At 48.2% G+C, this 17,066-nt stretch overlaps 1 protein-coding gene across 8 annotated transcripts in view; it reads right to left on the bottom strand.

Moving 5' to 3' along the window:
- Positions 1–802: 802 nt before the first annotated feature.
- Banp (BTG3 associated nuclear protein) overlaps positions 803–17,066 on the bottom strand; it is a 76,532-nt gene continuing 60,268 nt past the window's right edge. For 5 of the 8 annotated variants that reach the window (XM_055621051.1, XM_055621052.1, XM_055621053.1 and 2 more), the window contains 3 exons: positions 6,690–6,815; positions 2,952–3,095; positions 803–1,363 (listed from right to left, as the gene is read on the bottom strand). In XM_055621051.1, the coding sequence (XP_055477026.1) occupies positions 1,292–1,363; positions 2,952–3,095; positions 6,690–6,815 (342 nt within the window). In that variant the 3' untranslated portion in view covers positions 803–1,291. The remainder of the gene's footprint in view (positions 1,364–2,951; positions 3,096–6,689; positions 6,816–17,066) is intronic. The other 3 variants (XM_055621055.1, XM_055621056.1, XM_055621057.1) reach the window with 1 other exon arrangement.

Here is a 17,066-nt window from a genome sequence, read left to right as displayed (position 1 = left end):
CAGGAGGGTGTCCCTGGGATTTCAACTGCAAGCTCACAGGGTGCATTGTTACTAGCTCTCTGAAGGCATTTTCTGAGTCCTGACTGCTGAGAGGAGTTACCTCCCAGTGCTCCGGCTTCCAAGTATGGGTCTAGTGCCATCTTCCATCCTGTATGTCTGGATGTGCTCTCCTTTCAGGATCCTTCTGGAGCTGTTCTCCGTTCTTGCCTGGGATCCTGCCCAGATGTGTTAAATAGGCTTGGAACCCCCACCACCTCCATGCCTTTCCCCATTTTCCCCAAACAGGGCTATCTTCAACAGTCACCTATGAAGGATGGTCACAACCATGTCAACTCGTCTATTCCAGAATGCTGCTCTCCTCTGCTACCTAAATGTGCCCCAGTGAATAACCAGCCCAGGAATTCAGAATGTCGTGGTGAGACACAACTTTTAAATCTTCCCAGGAAAAGCCTCAAGCATGGCACTGTCATCCAGTAGGGACAATTTTACTAGCATCGATCGCACAAGCACTGAGGTGACTGCTTGAGACGGCTTTCTCTGCAGTTACAGCCTCTTCCAAGGAGCTCTGGGGTTGCACTTCATGGAGCGTTCACAAGAGAATGGGTGGGAAAGACCTTGCCTTTGAAAGATCTACCATAATAAAGTGGAGCCAGCTGCCCTGAAGGGTTCCTGCTCCCTAGCAGAGAGGGCCAGAGCAGGAATTCCCTGGTAGAATAAACCTGAAAATGAGTATTCTTCCCAGTACCCATTCTGGGAATAGGCACCCTGGGGAAGTCCTCTCGTGGTGCAATAACACGGAAGCTCTGTGGCCATAAATACACTTTATTTCATTAGAAATGCATAATTACACTGTGGAGCACTCCCCTAGCAGCGTCTGCAGTGCTCCAGCACTGTCAGTTGTGTCCAACACCGAGGTCAGAACCTGAAGGGAGCACACGGCCAAGGCGTCTGCCACTCCACAATTGTGTTTTTGTTGTGTTTTGCGTTTTTTTTTCCATTTTCTTTTTTGTTATAAACACCATAGCAAATTAAAAAAAGCTGTTTAAACAAAATATCGTAGTTCTTGTTTTTCTGAATGCACTCAACACACTCCGCAGTATGCTTCTCCTCTGAAGACCAGCAGTGAGACTCAAATCCTGAGGTGCCTTCCAGCAGGGGGTGGCCAGGACCTTCCCCAGGGGGAGGAGCTCTCAGATGCCCTGCAGAACCCACAGTTGCTTGCTGAAGCAAGAGAACAGGGCACAGGGCAGGTCAGCGAGCAGCTGTGGCATGGCTCCTACAATGCCTGGTCTCACTGGATCTGGATGGCTCCATGTTCAAGCTGCATTTCGGGCTGCAGAGTGGGCTGCAATGCCTCAGCCGTCTGCAAGGTGGGGAAGAAAGGAGAGCTGTTCTAGAAAAACACAGCAGCACATGTGTGTCAGCAAGCCACCTGTGTGTTATACAGAGCCACAACTTTTACACACAAATAGAAACGGTATGGCAACCTCAGAAGCCTGCATACCAGGCTCCCTCTGACCCGATGAAAAACAAGCAAACCTCACTTATCCAGGAGAACTTGGGCAACTGCGCCATACTGCTGCTAACTCCCCATCCTTACCTCAAGGGGCCCTGAGAAACAACTGGAATTAGACATGCTGTGTTCTTAACTTGACATCTTTCCCTAGACTCTCAGGGTCAAACTGACTTCCTACAGAAACTGCCCCAGTGTTCTAAAGTGGCATCTTGGGACGGCTTAAAGACATGGCACCTTACAGTGAGGTGTATTAGAAAGACTATACAGGTACTACTTCAAGGTGAGTACTTGCAACCTTAGGATGAGTCATGGAGCTTCTGTCTCAGCTCTTCTGCAGGAACACAGAAGGATAAAGTGCCTGAGCTTTGGTGCTGAGTCAGGCGTAAGGCCTGAGCCATCTGAGGTAAAAGGCTAATGGGGCTGGCACCTGACAACTCTCACTGCACATCTAAGTCTCTGATTTAAAAAAAAAAAAAAAAAAAAAAAGTGTCTTCTTTCCCTCTCCATGCTGGAGACAGCATGGCTGATGCTGTGTTTGATGCATTTCTTAAAAAAAAAAAAGAATAAGGGAGAAGCAGGTGAGGACGTCAGTTCAGGTGCGGGGATGTGGACTACAGGTGCTTTCTATGAAACTCTGTGCTTAGCCAGGCAGGAAAGAGAAAGCCTGCAGCTTCATCAGGTTTGCAAAAGGGGGATCAAGTGAGCAGCTGTGTGGCAGGCTAAAGGGTGCAGCCTCTTGAGGCTTGATGGAAGTCGCAGCTGATACCTGCAGATGGGGAGGCCTCACCTCAGCCCAGGTATAAAACCATGACCAGCCTAGGGCCAAGGCCTGGTTCTTAGGCTCAGGTGACCAGAAACTTCTGTGAGAGCCTGCACTGCTCACTATACAGGACATAAGGCACTGAGGAAGGAATCCAGAAGAGCTGCCAGCGCCAGCCAGGTTTGCAGAGGAAAGTAGCAGACTTGACAACACGGTACAGACGCCGACTGTCTTGAGCCTTCTGCCTCCTTCCCACTGTCACTTGCCCTGGCTGGGTTGAGATCACTGGAGCCCACAGCTTCTGGCCTGCAGGACGGTCTGCCAGGCAGAGGGCTGTGATCTCCAACAGAAGGGATAATGAGTTCTCAGGAAACAGAGGCCCTGACTCTGAGCTCCCCCAAGAGTGGCTCAGAGGAAAAGAGGGAAGGGCAGAGCTTTGGTCTGGTGTTAGATCTAGAGAAACATCTCCAGACAGGATCTCAAGTAGAGCTTGATTGCAAACTATGCCAGAACTGCCCATCACGATTTCAGGAGTTAAGAGTCAAGAAGCCCCATGCCCGAGCCGGACCTGTACACCTCTCTACAAGGACTCCTGCCTCTAGAGGAGTGTCATGCACAGCCCCAAATCCAGTGTCTACTAGAGAGGCTGGTGGGACTGGAAGGGACAGGACTCACCTGCGCCGCAGCCGTGTGGTCACTCACGGGCGCCAGCTGGACATACTGAACCTGAATGTCACTGCCCTGGAGAGACGACCCATCGACCCCTGTAGCAGCAGGGTCTGAAGAGGCCACGGCTATGAGCTGAGCACCCTGCAACACCTGGGGTTGGGGACAAAGCAAGGCTGGTCAGTGTTGCTTGGGTCAGTAGACCCCATCCTCTTCTGGTCCAGAAGCAGCAGGAAGCCCCAGGCCCACAGCATGGGTGTAAGTGCAATAGAGCCCACTGCCCACTGCAGAGAGACACTTGATTAGGTGAGTGTTGAGTTTTTGAACGTCATGGAATCTGCCACATCCACACAGAGCCTTCCCGAAACACTCCAGCTACACACAGACATTAGTCTTCTAAAGCCCACACAAAGATAAATGAGCTAGAATTTGAAAAGAAGTGACCAAAGAAAACTGCACAGGCACACTGAAGACACTGTAGGAGGACCTAACTAAACCTTGGGCAGAGCCCACGTGGCGTCAATAGCTTTAGACAGAAAAACAAAAACAGAAACGAGGGCTGCAGAGATGGCTCAGTGGAGACACTGCTTGTGTACAAGCATGAAGACTTGAGTTTAAATTGTCAGCATCCACACACAAATCAGGAAGAAGACTGCTAGAGCTAACTCCCAGCCAGCCTCGCCAAAACAGGGAGCTCCAGGCTCAGTGGGAAACTTGCCTCAGAAAAACTAAGGCAAAGACAGATGAGGACACCTCTGCACATGCAAACACAGGCACTCACGCACACATGTGCATGCACGCACACACCTATGCATACACCCACAAAAGCACACACATGCACACACAAAGAGAAAAAGAGAAGAGCTACTATGGCAGGGAGACTGGAGAAGTGAACAAGTTCCAAGGGGAGGATGTGACCAGACACCAGGGGCAAGTAACTATACAACAGACCCTTCAATCCTTTTCAGCTGCATCCTCCATCGTTCTGACCCTGCCTGACCCAGAATCCTGCCTCAGAATGGACCTGGAGGAGGGGACTAGCCTTGAGTGCCCCACCCCTGGTTGTCCTTCCCACTGACTCACTTCCACAAACTGCACCCCGTGCTCACACAACTGGGCCAGTGGCTCAAGGCAGGCAACTCAGAGACTCTGGTCACTCCTAGTTGCTAGGAACCATGGGGCCCTTCATCAGGGCTGTGTACACCCTAGGAGTCCCACGAGTGGAACTCCACAAACGGACAGAATTGCCCATATCAGAGCACCTTTGGCAAGATGGCACGCCCACCCTGTGGTACAGAGAAGACTGCATGTGACATGGTTCTCCACACCCAGAGACAGCAGTACAAACTCACCCAGTGAGCTTCTAAGAAGAGCTGTACTCGTAAACAGTGTTGGCTTGACTGTCAGATGGCATGTGCCTTTTTAAAGGCCACACTCCGGGGGCTGGAGAGATGGCTCAGCAGTTAAGAGCACTGGCTGCTCTTCTAGAAGTCCTGAGTTCAATTCCCAGCAACCACATGGTAGCTCACAACCATCTACACTGGGATCTGGTGCCCTCTTCTGTCAAGCAGGCATACATGTAAACAGAGTACTCATACAAATAAATAAATAAATAAATAAATACATAAATAAATAAATAAATAAATAAATTTAAAAAAAATTTTGAAATAAAGGACACACTCCAAGTAAGAACAGTGTTTTTATGCTAATGAGGGTCTGCCAAACGAAAACAGACTCAGATTTATGGGCAGTGGAAAAATATTTTTTTTTAATGACTGAAAAGCCCTTTAAAATTTTTTGAATAACGGAGAAAAAGCAAGAAAACTATTTGGGGATATAACTGCCAACAGATTGGATAAAGCTGTCCCCTCAGAAACCCATGCTGGACTCAGTGGCAGCATTAGGAAGTGGGTCTTTCTTAAGGAACTGTCACCAAGTATTTCTTTGGGAAGTGGCCTACCTCCTTCCTGGAGAAGTTCCAGTTTGATTATGATCACCTATGGAGGCCCTGACAGACTGCTCAGGGAGGAGCCAAGAAGAGACAATACCAACAGTGACAGCCTGTCTCTGCACATATCTGGCCCTCACAACATACCTCTCTGGAACAGTTTATTGCTACTCTTCTGTATGTCAACATGTGGAGATACGAGGACAGTTTCCTTGGCCTCACAGGAGCCACACATCCTGGTCAGCCACTGCATGGGGCATGGTGACAGGCAGTGGGCTGGGCAAAAATGGAAAATCTGGCCCTCACCCCTCTCTAGGTGCTTCAGTTCAGGTTAATTAAAAGGAAAGGGGGTGTGCAAACACACATCTGGGTAACTGGTTTCCAGGCAAGTTCAAAACTCAACATAAACACTTGCCTGGTACTCCTACCCAAAATACTTTAGCACTGCCCAACCCCACACCCTGCTCTGGCACAGCTACTCGCAATGCCACTGGGCCACTCCCTCTCTCCTCTGAGCAAAGCAGGGCAACAGATGCTAAGTTACCCAACAGATGGCCGACAGCAAACACAGTTTTAGATAAAGCTTGGCCTCTTTTGGTGGGGAAACCCTAAATAGAGTGAAATGCTCTGGTTTTTCAAGAGTCATTGACAGAAACCTCTGGATTCCTTCTTCTACTGTGACGTGCAGGCAGGTTCATTATTTTTGCTCAGAACTACATCTCTGCAGGCGTGGAGCTTTGTTTCATCTGACCAAGCAGTTCAACTCACGACAAAACCTACAATTTTATATTTCAGGGGAAAAGCAAACAGAGTTCTTGTTCTAGGGACAGCCTTTGGTGGCAGACTGGGTGGGAGTCTTGACTCTTCCACACTGTGAGCTGGCTTTGACCTTTCCTGGGCAGCCTGGGTAGCTTGGGTCCTCTCTTCCCCTGTGTTCACTCAGCCAGAGTCCCTCCTGGCCTCCTACTCAGCAGCTCTTGTGGACCTCAGGGGGTCCCACATGCTCCTGTGCTAACCCTGACCCTACCAAAGCCATGCTCAGCAGAGAGACAAACTACTCCCACCCAGCATCTGAGGCACAGGAGCTTCCTGGTTTCACTGCAAGAACATGGGGTCAAACAGACAGGACAGTTTTCATGGCCTACTTGTGCCTGCTATCTCCCCTTCCCTGCCCTGGGATCATCCACCAGGGTAGTCCAGCTAGAGGCAAAGCGTGGCTCCCCATGTGCTCCTTGAACAGCAGAAGCAGTGGGCTTCAGAAGGAAGGAAAGGATACAAACACCAGAACTGCTGCAACAGCCGAGTGATCCTGCCTCCATGCATGAAAGGCTCTGTAGGGTGAGGGCTCTGAGCTCAGATGGGCCTGACTTACTAGCCACTCATCAAATGGTATGTCTTCATATGCCATCAATAGTTTCAAGTCTTCAGACACATGTGGTCATACATGTGCACAAGCATGCATCTACATGTAAAGCACATACCTGTTCACAGATACTTCATCAGCTCTGCTAAATCCCTAACATTCACCTCTCCTATGATGTCTCTAGCTGCCAAAGCAAGCTCTTAGCCTCATGCCTCTGTAGGTATCCCAGTATGGACAACAGCAGTTATATGGTAGCCCCTGTAAGCCTGGGCTCACAGCGTGTGGCACCAACTTCCGTAGTGCTTTGTAAGGGCCAGCTACCTGTGACAAGCAGGCCCTGCCTGCTGTCCAGAGCTCTAACCTGACCCTTCTTTCATGGTCCCTGGAAACCACTGGTCAGGCCACCCACATCTCCCGACAAGAAACACTTACAAACCTGGATCATCTCATTTCCAGCAGGCAGATCAAGTGTGTCTCCTCCCAGAGGCCAAAGCTGGGAGGGATTAGCCTGGGCCACTGAGTCACCGCTGACAGGAATGGGATTCTGGCACAGGCCCCACGACTGGAAGAGATCAGAATGGGGGCTATAGGCTTGGCAGTGACTTGTCAAGCCACAGATCCCACCTTGTGGGGAAGAAGTAGGAAAAGGGGAAGGTGCTGGCACACTGTGACTGGTTTGCTATCTCCTGGGAACTCAGAAGCCAAGCCACCTTTGGAAACCCCAAGTCAAGAGTTATAACATAACCACAGTTTCCCAATCATGGTACATTTCTATAGGTTCTTCCATAGCGAGTTTAAGGTAACTGCAGCTGCTTTTAAGGAAACTTCTGCAACCATAGACCTGGTTTCCCAGAAAGCTCTGCCTGTGTTGACTGCAGCAAAGTAGCACCCTCCCTGCTCAGCAATCTATCAGTGCTGTCCTGCCAGCACTGCCAATAAAATAACGTTCTATATGAAACACGAAGCTGGTTAAATCTGAGGTGCTGTACTGTAGGAAAACCTGAATTTGCAATATTAAGACAAGGTGTAACTCGACCAACCAATCAATGAATGGAAGCAAGATTCTCATGTGGGAAAAGCGTAGAAAGTCATGGTTTTCAACAGCGAGAGCTACCAGGTCTGGCTTGCAAAGTGTTTCCTAGTGAGAAGCCTGTGAAGCCTCGACCCTGGCTATGGGATCTGACCACAACCGGTTCAACCGTGGGGAGGATCTGATGAGCCAGCACCTTGGCTGCTGTGATGAGGAAATGTGGAGACCAAAGTTACAGGCATGTCTGGGGTGCCATCACCATGCTCCCTCCCATTGCCTGGGAAGGCCTGGCCATACCTAAATTGTCCAGTTCTGGCCATGCTTCTTGGACTTGCCCCTGTGTGTCTCTGATCCACATTCAGGAGTTGTCATCCTAGTGACCAGTCCACCTCCAGCAATAGGGGCAGACAAACCTGTTCTGCTGTGTGAGCCATTCTTGAACCTGCCTCCAGCACCGGAAGAGCGAAAGCTCCAAGAAGCTTCCAAGTCAGACCAAAACAAGCACTGTTTAGCCAGGCATGACTCTAAACATCCTAGCACTTGGTAGGCAGAAGCAGGAGATCAGGAGTTGAAAGCCAGCCTTGGCTACTGAAGGCCAGCCAGAGCTACATGAGACCACAACAACCCAAGTATGGTTTCACTGGAAATGCTACTCTCAGGACTGATGTGGGAAGAGCAGGCTGGGTGGGCATGGCCTGTCCATCTCAAGAGCGTCTCTGAATCACTGCCACCTGGGGTAGCAGCAGGGAAGATGACATCTGGCATCTATCCACACATCCCACAAATGAGGCTGCAGAAGACCCCAGCAACACTAGAGCACTTGTTCTGTGACTGACACAGTAACAACAGACTCCAGCACCCCACATGTATGTATTACAAATGTTGACTGTGTGGTGCATGTGCCCTGCCTTGTTCAGAGCATCGCTGCAGCACTGTGCAGGAGTGGTGTGGGCGTGTCACAACAAGCACACAAAGGCCCGCTGCACTCCCAGGCTCTGGCATGTCCCAGCTTCCAGAGAATAGTGCAGGTTGAGGTTTGACCTTAATGTTAACTTGGTGGTGAACAAAAACTAAAAGTCAAATCCCAACTACAGAACAGCAAAGATGAGCTTGGGTTGGGTGACCAGGGTATATTTTGGCTGCCCAAGACCAAGTACTCAGTCTGCCTGGGGGGTCCCTGCTGCTGTAGGCAGAAGTCTATGGAACCTGAGCCTCCAGTTACAGAAGAATGCAGCAATGCAGGCCACCATGGCCTGGCATAGACAGGTTTCCGGTTATCTCCCAATAATCAACTTTCAATTCCTTTACTCTTCCTGATCACATTGCATCTGGAACAGAGTCCTGATCTGCAGGTTCTCCAAACAGGCTCTGGAATGTGGAAATGTCTGACTGCAGTGAAATGAGTGTTGGAGCCCAGGCCAACAGCCAGACCCATCACCTTCAGGCAGCCAACTCTAGCTAGCCTGCAGCTGACCTCCAGTTGGGCTTCCCAAGGGACAGCACAGCACTGACACCACAGACAGGGACAAGCAGCAGGCATGTGCTATATTCTCAGCTTCACTGGTAGCAGCTCCCCTAGCACATTTTTGAAGCAGTGCCAATTATTGTCAGACGTAAGAAAAAGTGGGGGTGGGCAGGAGTTGGAAACAGTGTACTGAGGGAACCTGGGAGGGCTGTGCTTTGGAACACACGCCATCTGGTTTTCCTCCATTCACTGCCAATTCTGAAGCTCTACTTAAAACCCAACTGAGATAATGCAAAACTGGTGCAAACCCTAAAATAAATGCAGAAAGCCCTAAGACCTTTCAGCGGTATCTGCATATGAAACTCTAAGCCCCACCAAGAATCTACTAGGAGGCAAAACCAAAATAAAAGAAACACTTGTGCCAGGAGTAGACACTCTTCCCAGTGTTGACTAGTGTGTGGCTGGAATAAAGCCTGGCCCACAGCAGCAGGAAAAACCCAAGAAACTTCAACTCGCTTCTCAATAACTTGAGCCATCCAAACAAAGATCTTTCCCCAATCCAGGTGCTAGCTCAAAGGGTAGTTTTCTCTAGAAAGAAGAGAGAGGTGCTAGAAAGACAACTATCCAGTAATACATCCAATCACTGACTCGCCCAGAGAGCGACCAACCACAAACTTTCCATACATACACACATACTATGACAAAAGTCTAATTTATTGTATTGTTGTGTTGTTGGATCCCCCCAGGTGTATATGTGTGTATGTATGTGCACACGTGTCCCAGCCAAAGATCAATGTAAACTGCTCTCCACCTTACTATGTTTGGATGAGTGAGGTCTCTCATTGAATCTGGAAATTGCTAATTTGGCAAGCCCTGCTGGCCAGTAAAACCTTCAGAAAATCTTTCATATCTACCTTTCCAGGGTTGGGCTTACAGATATAAGTCTAACCACGCCAGGCCGTTTTATGTGGTTATAGGTATTGGAACCCAGGTCCCCATGCTTGGGTGGCAGATTTTACACAGTGAGCCATATCCCCAGCTACTAATTCTGCGGGTCTCGCTCTAGTTAGGGTTACTACTGCGATGATGAAACACCACAACCAAAAACAAGTTGGGGAAGAATGGATTTACTTGGCTTACACTTCCTCATTGTAGTACATCACTGACTGAAGTCTGGACAGGAACTCAAACAGGAAAGGATCCTGGAAGCAGGAGCTGATGCAGAGGCCATGGAAGGGTGCTGCTTACTGGCTTGTTTCCTCTGGCTTGCTCAACCTGCTTTCTTATAGAACCCGGAACCACTAACCCAGAGATGGCTCCACCCAAAGTGGGCTGGGTCCTCCCCCATCAATCACTAAGTTTTAAAATGCCCTACAGGGGCTGGAGAGATAGCTCAGCAGAAAAGAGCATTGGCTGCTCTTCCAGAGGTGCTGAGTTAAATTCCTAGCAACCACATGGTGACTTTACAACCATCTATACTGAAATCTTATGGCCTCTTCTGGAATGCAAGTATACATGCAGACAGAATGCTCATACATAAAATAAATAAATAAAATATTTAAAATTTTATTGAGAAAAAAATGCCCTATATTAGAACTTGTCTACAGCTCTAAGAAAATACCCTACAGGCTTGTCTACAGCTGACCTTACGGAGACATTTCTTAATTGAGGGTCCTTCCTCTCTGATGACTCTAGCTGTGTCTAGCTGACGTAAAACTAACAGCACGGTCTTGTTATGTAACCCTGCCTGGCCTTCAGAAGTGGACAGATGTCCACCTCGGCCTCTCAAGTGCTGGGAATAAAGGCATTTTCACACGATTGGCTGAGCTACAGATTCTTTAAGCCCTCTAAGGGAGTGCTGCTGTACATATGTCCACACCTCCAATAGAGAGCTCTCTATTGGAAAGTGGACTTGCAACAGAGTTAACTACAGAGCCCAGGTGGGCTTTGCCACCAAACTGTTAAGGGCTTGAGGGGAGAGGAAACCAGAAAGAAAACATGGTGCCAGTGATGAGATGGGGTCGGGGTCCTGTGGGCTGAACTCTATCTCTTCAAGTTTGATGAACCTCCATGGTCTTAGTATATCTTCACCTAGAAACCAGGACCCTAGAGGATAAGAGTAGGCCCTAACCTAAGGACAAGTATCTTTCCAAAACAGGGACATCTAAACACAGGCACAATTCTAAAAGCCGTGCAACAACAGAAGTTATCTGGGATAATGTGACCATAAGCCAAGGACTACCAAGGACCTTGTGCAATTGGTGGTGCCCCTCGAGAAGTAATGGAGGCAGCCTGGGGTGCCCTGAGTGCTTCTGTACAGAGGGCTGGAGGCCCTCAACTGCCTCTACAATTGCCCTGGTCTCCTCTGTAGCCTCTACAGGCAGCCTGGCCTTCTCTGGACACCTCTGGCCTCCAGAATACTGGTTAAGGAATTTCGTTTGTTCTAAGATACAAGTAGGGACCAGGGGTTGGGAAATTCAAATACCAAAACACAAAAGAGCCTTTCATTTGAGGCCCAAACTGGACCATAGGCTGATAAGAATATCCCAGAGAACCCTGTCCTCTCCCACAGCAGCTTTGGGCCAGCCCACTGCCCTTCAAAGGAGTCACCAATGGTCTCACCTAACTGCTCCACTGGGCCCTTGCCATACTCTCTATGACCCCTTCCTAATAGAGCAGGAAAGATAAACACTGGATCCTGTTGGATGTTGGTGAGAATCTGCAGCATCTTAATGTACAGGAGTCACCAGAATCCAAAAAGTAAAAACGAACAAACAAACAAACAATCAATGGTGACTTCAAAAGCCAAATTCCAGTTCTGAACTGAGCAGAACAGGCCCATCAGATAGCCTGAAGAGGCATGGAGAAAGTGCTTCACCTATCAATAGATTTTTCAGAAGGCCCTCCCATATACACTGGAGCATGACCCATTTGGCTGGCAAGGGGACAGGGCACTCTAGCTGCCCAGTCTCTAGCTCATTCGTAGTTCAAGTGCTGCCAGGCCTACCATTTCCCACCTAAGCCACATACCTAGGAGGTGGCCCAAGCCTCCTAACATCCAAGCATTTCTCACGGCTCTGTGCCCCAGGCCTCTGCTCACCAGGAGTGCAGGACTCTCACCCCAGAGCTCAGAGAGTAAAGTGAGAAGCAGGACAGGGTGGGAACAGACCAGTCTTGAGAAACTTCCTAAGAAGCATCCTAGCCTCTCACTTGAGAGCCACTCAACTCCACCTCAGCGGCTCTGGCCTCAAAGTGGGAAACAGCAACTGTGTTCCCACTAAAGCACAGTGGCTATTCTCAAATATAGCCTCTTGGAAAAACTAAGAGGCCACTTTGATTTAACTAAGACCAACAGTTCAAAACACCAGCACGTGGATTATTTTGGGAGTAGAAAAACTGCAAGCAAAAATGCACTTCCAAGAGTGGACTAGGGGCAAAGGTGAACATGTGCACAGGTATCCTTGTTCCCATGGTAACACTTGGCACTAGAAAAAGGCCCCAGTTCAGGAAAGGCCCCTGTCTAACAGTGTCTCCCCCTTCCACAAAGAGAGAGAATTCAAGCTACAGAGCACCCACTGAGGAAGCCATGTATACTCCTGTCCAAGGCTGGTAGGCAAAGGTAATAAAAGAGTGGGCAAGAGGGCTGGGCACCAAGAGAAGGAGAGGTCTTGGAGCTGAGGGAGCTGCATGAAAACATACAGGAGAAGCATCCTGCTGTTGGGAGCAAGCCAAAGCCTAACCACAGTGGCTGTTTGCTTGTATGTATGTATGTATGTATGTACACACATATATGTATATATTATAAACATACATATATATGTATATGAGGAACATCTTAAATGTCAGAGGATCTCACAGCTCTATCATTCAGCCTAACCAGAACAGAAAGAATCATGATGCCTGGGACAGGAGAGGACAGCAGAATGGGCTTGCATGACAAGTTGTCAGAGACCTTGGGCCCCAACCCAATAGCACCCGGGCTACCCGAGATTGGTGCCAGCCAAGGGCTCTGAGGATGTGGGACAGATGTCACCTTGTTTGTTAATCCAGGCTGCACTCTGCCTATGAGGAAACACAGCCCAGGACACTGACTCATTTGCCCAAGTTCACCAGGGACAATAAAACCAAATGAATAAAGGAGGCCTTAAAGGCAGTGTCCCAGCCTGCTGCCCTCTGTGGTTGGAGTCACCTCTTGCCTGTGACAAGTTTGTTAAAAAAAAAAGAGCAAGGACATTGGTGCCACTAAGAAGCTGTAAAAATGTTACTGGACCCCAAATAACAGGGAAACTATTCATACTGAATTTCTTATCCTTCAGAGTTTTTTTTATGAAAGAACACCACCAATGGCTAGTCTTTCTGCACAGCATGCTCCTCAGCTCTCTGGAGGGGGCCAGTTTGAAGCTCAGATTAGAAGCCTCTGAAGCACCCCCAAAGGACATGGTATTGCTAGAAGCAGTGGAACCTGACCTGCTCCAACTCACCATGTGGCACTCAGGTCCCAGGCCAGCCCAGCAACCAACGGCTCTGCCTATGGCCTTCTGAGAATTCAGCACTCACTGTTTGCTGCTGCCCTTCCCTCTCGATGACTCGATGCTTATAAACATATCACTATGACCATACAGTTTCAACTTGAAATCCATGGACAATCAGACCTTCTGGTGCAGGCCTATAACCCCAACTACTGAGAAAGCTAGGTCAAGAGGGTCCCAGGCTCAAGGCCTTTCTGGACTATATGTTAAATCGAGGCCTGGACTAGAGAATAAATTCAAGGCCAGGCTGTGCAACTTAGTGAGACCCTGTCTCAGAATGAAAAACATAAAATGAAGCTGGGTATGGTGGCACACGCCTTTAATACTTGAAAGGCAGAGGCAGATAGATCTCCGTGAATTTTCTGGCGAGACTGTGTCTCAAAAACAAGAACAAAAACAAAAATAAAAAAGAGCCAGTTATACACCTCAAAGTATGTAACTCAGTAGTGGAGCACTTTCCTAACAAGGGCAAGAGTTCAGTACCTAGTATCCTAAAAAATAAATATAGGGGCTGGAGAGATGGCGCAGAGGTCAAGAGCACTGGCTGCCCTTCCAAAGGTCATGAGTTCCCAGCAACCATATGGTGGCACATAACCATCTATAATGAGGCCTGGTGCCCTCTAACATTGCATACACAGTAAATAAATAAATCTTAAAAATAAATATAAATATAAAATACATATATACAGACAGGCCATGATTTGTGGATTCTCAGCTTTAGGGAGAAAAGTATGCCCACATACCAATGTTTTCTCATTTGAGAACTATCACTCAATAGGTGGGAAGGTACCACACCTTAGCATCAAACACAATTATTTTTTTGAGATAACCGAAGTGTTTTAAGTCAGAATTGGAGAAAGTGTGAGCAGGTGCATGTGTATTTACACATCTCCTAAGCACTGCTGCAGGCTCCCACTCAGCAGCACAAATGACTCCAACTCCGCATGAAGAAGGGCAGAAAAGGAGCTGAGCCTGTTCCCAATGCTATTAATATCATCATAGCTAACATTTTGAAAGTGCATTGGAAGGCATAAGGCGGGAAAGGGGGACACAGCTTTAATCCCAGCACTTAGAAGTTCAAGGCCAGCTTGGTCTACAGAGCAAGTTTCAGAACAGGGCTACACAGAGAAGCCCTGTCTCAAAAAATAAAAAAAACAAACAAACAATAAAAGTGTACTGGAAAATGATAAAATCAATCAAAAATAATCCTGTGGTTACAAGGTCTGCCCCCTGCCTTGGCTGACTGAAGTCCCTAAAGAGAATGGAATGTGGGGTATAAGAGGAACAGTAAGTGGTACAATCTGACTTCAGCTATCTTTGGGGCTGTTATTAATCCACCTCACCTTATACAACTAACATAGCCCCTTTGGAGTGCCCTAGCCCAGCGACCAGAGGCTGAAACCACAAACATGAGTGAGCATTCCTCCAACTTATCTTTTTAAAAATCACAACACACTTCCCAGCCATTGACTGTGTCCAGCTTATCATGGAACTCTGCCTGACTTCAAAGACTCTTCTGTGTCATGAGCTGTGGGACACAGTACCAAAAAAGTCATCAAGGACAAAAACAAGAACCCAAAGTAACATAAACCTGAAACTTCCTTCTCACTGCCCGAAAACAGTGCCCAGGTACAACTCAACTCAGGTCCCTGACTTTGGCACACTTGATCAAAAGTCCATCCAATTCACACAGCAAGCCTCTGGAAGCATCTAGCCACCCCACATCCTCCTGGGGCTCAGCCGCTCCAGAGGACACAGAGCTGTGGAGATGGCTGTCCAAGATACCTGAAGCATGCTCAGCTAGAGGCAGGTGCTTCAGAGATGTCCACAAGTTTGAGGACTTGAAACTACTTGCATGAAACTACTTGCAGTACTTTTGACTACCTGCGATAGACAGACTCCTGTGCCTCTGGCCTAGCACACACAAGTTGTTATAAAGTTGTTTAAGAAGTTATGTGTAGGCCTAGGCATCTGTATGTCGGTATGTGCAAATGATCACACGTGCCCAGAAGTCAGAAGTGGGCATCAAATCCCCTGGTGATATAGTTACAGACAACTGTGAACCACCTGACATAGAATCTGGAAACTGGACTCAGATCCTCTGCAAGTAACAAGTGCTCTTAGCCACCAAGCCACCTCTCCACCCAAAACAATTTTTAAATGAGTTTCCAATTTATCAAATGAAGGAAAATAAATCTTAATATTTATAGCACAAATAACATTTGTCTGAAAAATTAGAATATCTTAGACTAGCAGGCTAAGCTGACAACAGTAGCCATCTATCACACTGTGGCTCACAATAAATGTGATGTGTTGTAACTAGTATTCAAGAGCTAATGGGAGGAGAGGGGCAGGAGAGAATGTGAACATTACTAAAGCTATGGTGACGCCCACCCACGCTGCCTTGAGGATCTCTTCTGACTTCTGACACTTATGAGAAAGACCCTGGAGTCTTGTGAGTGAAATCACTCTCACTGAGGCTAGAAGCCCAAACACAAGTAGCTTTGGAGGCACATCAGCCCTACCCAGCCATGCTGCCATTCACTACAAAACCAAGCTACCCTTCCTGGGGAGCTGGCCCAGGCACCAGCTATCCAAGTCAACAGAGAGGAAGCTCAACAGGCAGCAGTGACTCACAGCAGAGCTCAGGTCTGTGGGCAAAGTGACTGTCCAAGACCAAAGTCAAGGCTAGCCCCTAGGGGCCTTCTCAAGACAGCCACTAGCTTACTGACTTCAAGAAGTCACCATGACCTCAAAGATCGCTGCTTTTCAATGCATCAAAGACAACACCATCCACTACCCCGCAACCTTCAATCCCAAGCCATTTAATGGCTTTTATTTTCCAGATCTTCTGACAACCCACACAAAATAAAGATTCCACTATACTACACTGAGAACTGAAATCCCTCTCACAAAAAGTTAGTCCTGTATCAACACATTTGTAACACCCACAGCCCCAATTCTGGAGCCCTGCCCTTTTAGATCCCCTTGCATGAGAGTCCCAGATTTCCCTGACCCTGCTTTGACTTCCCACCCAAGCTCCACCCAACCAATTCCATCAGACCACTCCAAAATGGGAGTAGCCCTGACCATGCTCACAGCTATAAAGACAGGAGCACAGACAATAGTGTGTCACCCACCTTCCAATGGTACCTATGGCTTCACCTGAGAGGAAAGAAACCACCAGTTTCAGTCAGCTTAAATAAAGTACCAATCTCCCAGAGCTGATCAACAAGAACCATCAGAAACAGTGCAGTGAGCAGCTGGAGGCCAGGCTCAGCCCCATCCCTCACTCCCTCACAAGCACAGCTACAACTAGTAACTGCCTATTTAAATCCAACTCCATGTACTTGGCAGCCAGCTTCCTCCTGAAACCTAGTCACATAAACAATACAAAACCATCACCACATAAGACACACTGGCCAGAAGCTGGAGGGAGCCAATGGTCTGTGTATGGGTGCTACAGCCTGAGGCTAAACTCAGAGCACTCACCATACCCAGAGGAACCGGAGCTCAGTTCTGATGTGGAGCCTACATTTAGGAGCCAAGATAAAGCACAGCTTTGAGAACCCAGGTAAAGACCCTCTAAGCCATGTCTTAAAAGATTCTGCTGCAGTCTACATTTCAGTATCTCAGGGAAGCTCCTGCTTCCTCCCCCTACAGACCAGAGATGCTGAGTACTGGCCACCGTGGCATAGACCTGGAAACCTAAAGTGGGAAAACAAATGGCAAACAGCAGTGACCACTAAGGTATACTGGCCAAGAGCAAGCAGAGCTCCTCTAGGGCTG

This window comes from Psammomys obesus, unplaced genomic scaffold, assembly GCF_907164565.1.
Source record: "Psammomys obesus unplaced genomic scaffold, mPsaObe1.curated_primary_1811, whole genome shotgun sequence".
Taxonomy (NCBI): Eukaryota; Metazoa; Chordata; class Mammalia; order Rodentia; family Muridae; genus Psammomys; species Psammomys obesus.
This window is presented reverse-complemented; position numbering and strand designations above follow the sequence as displayed.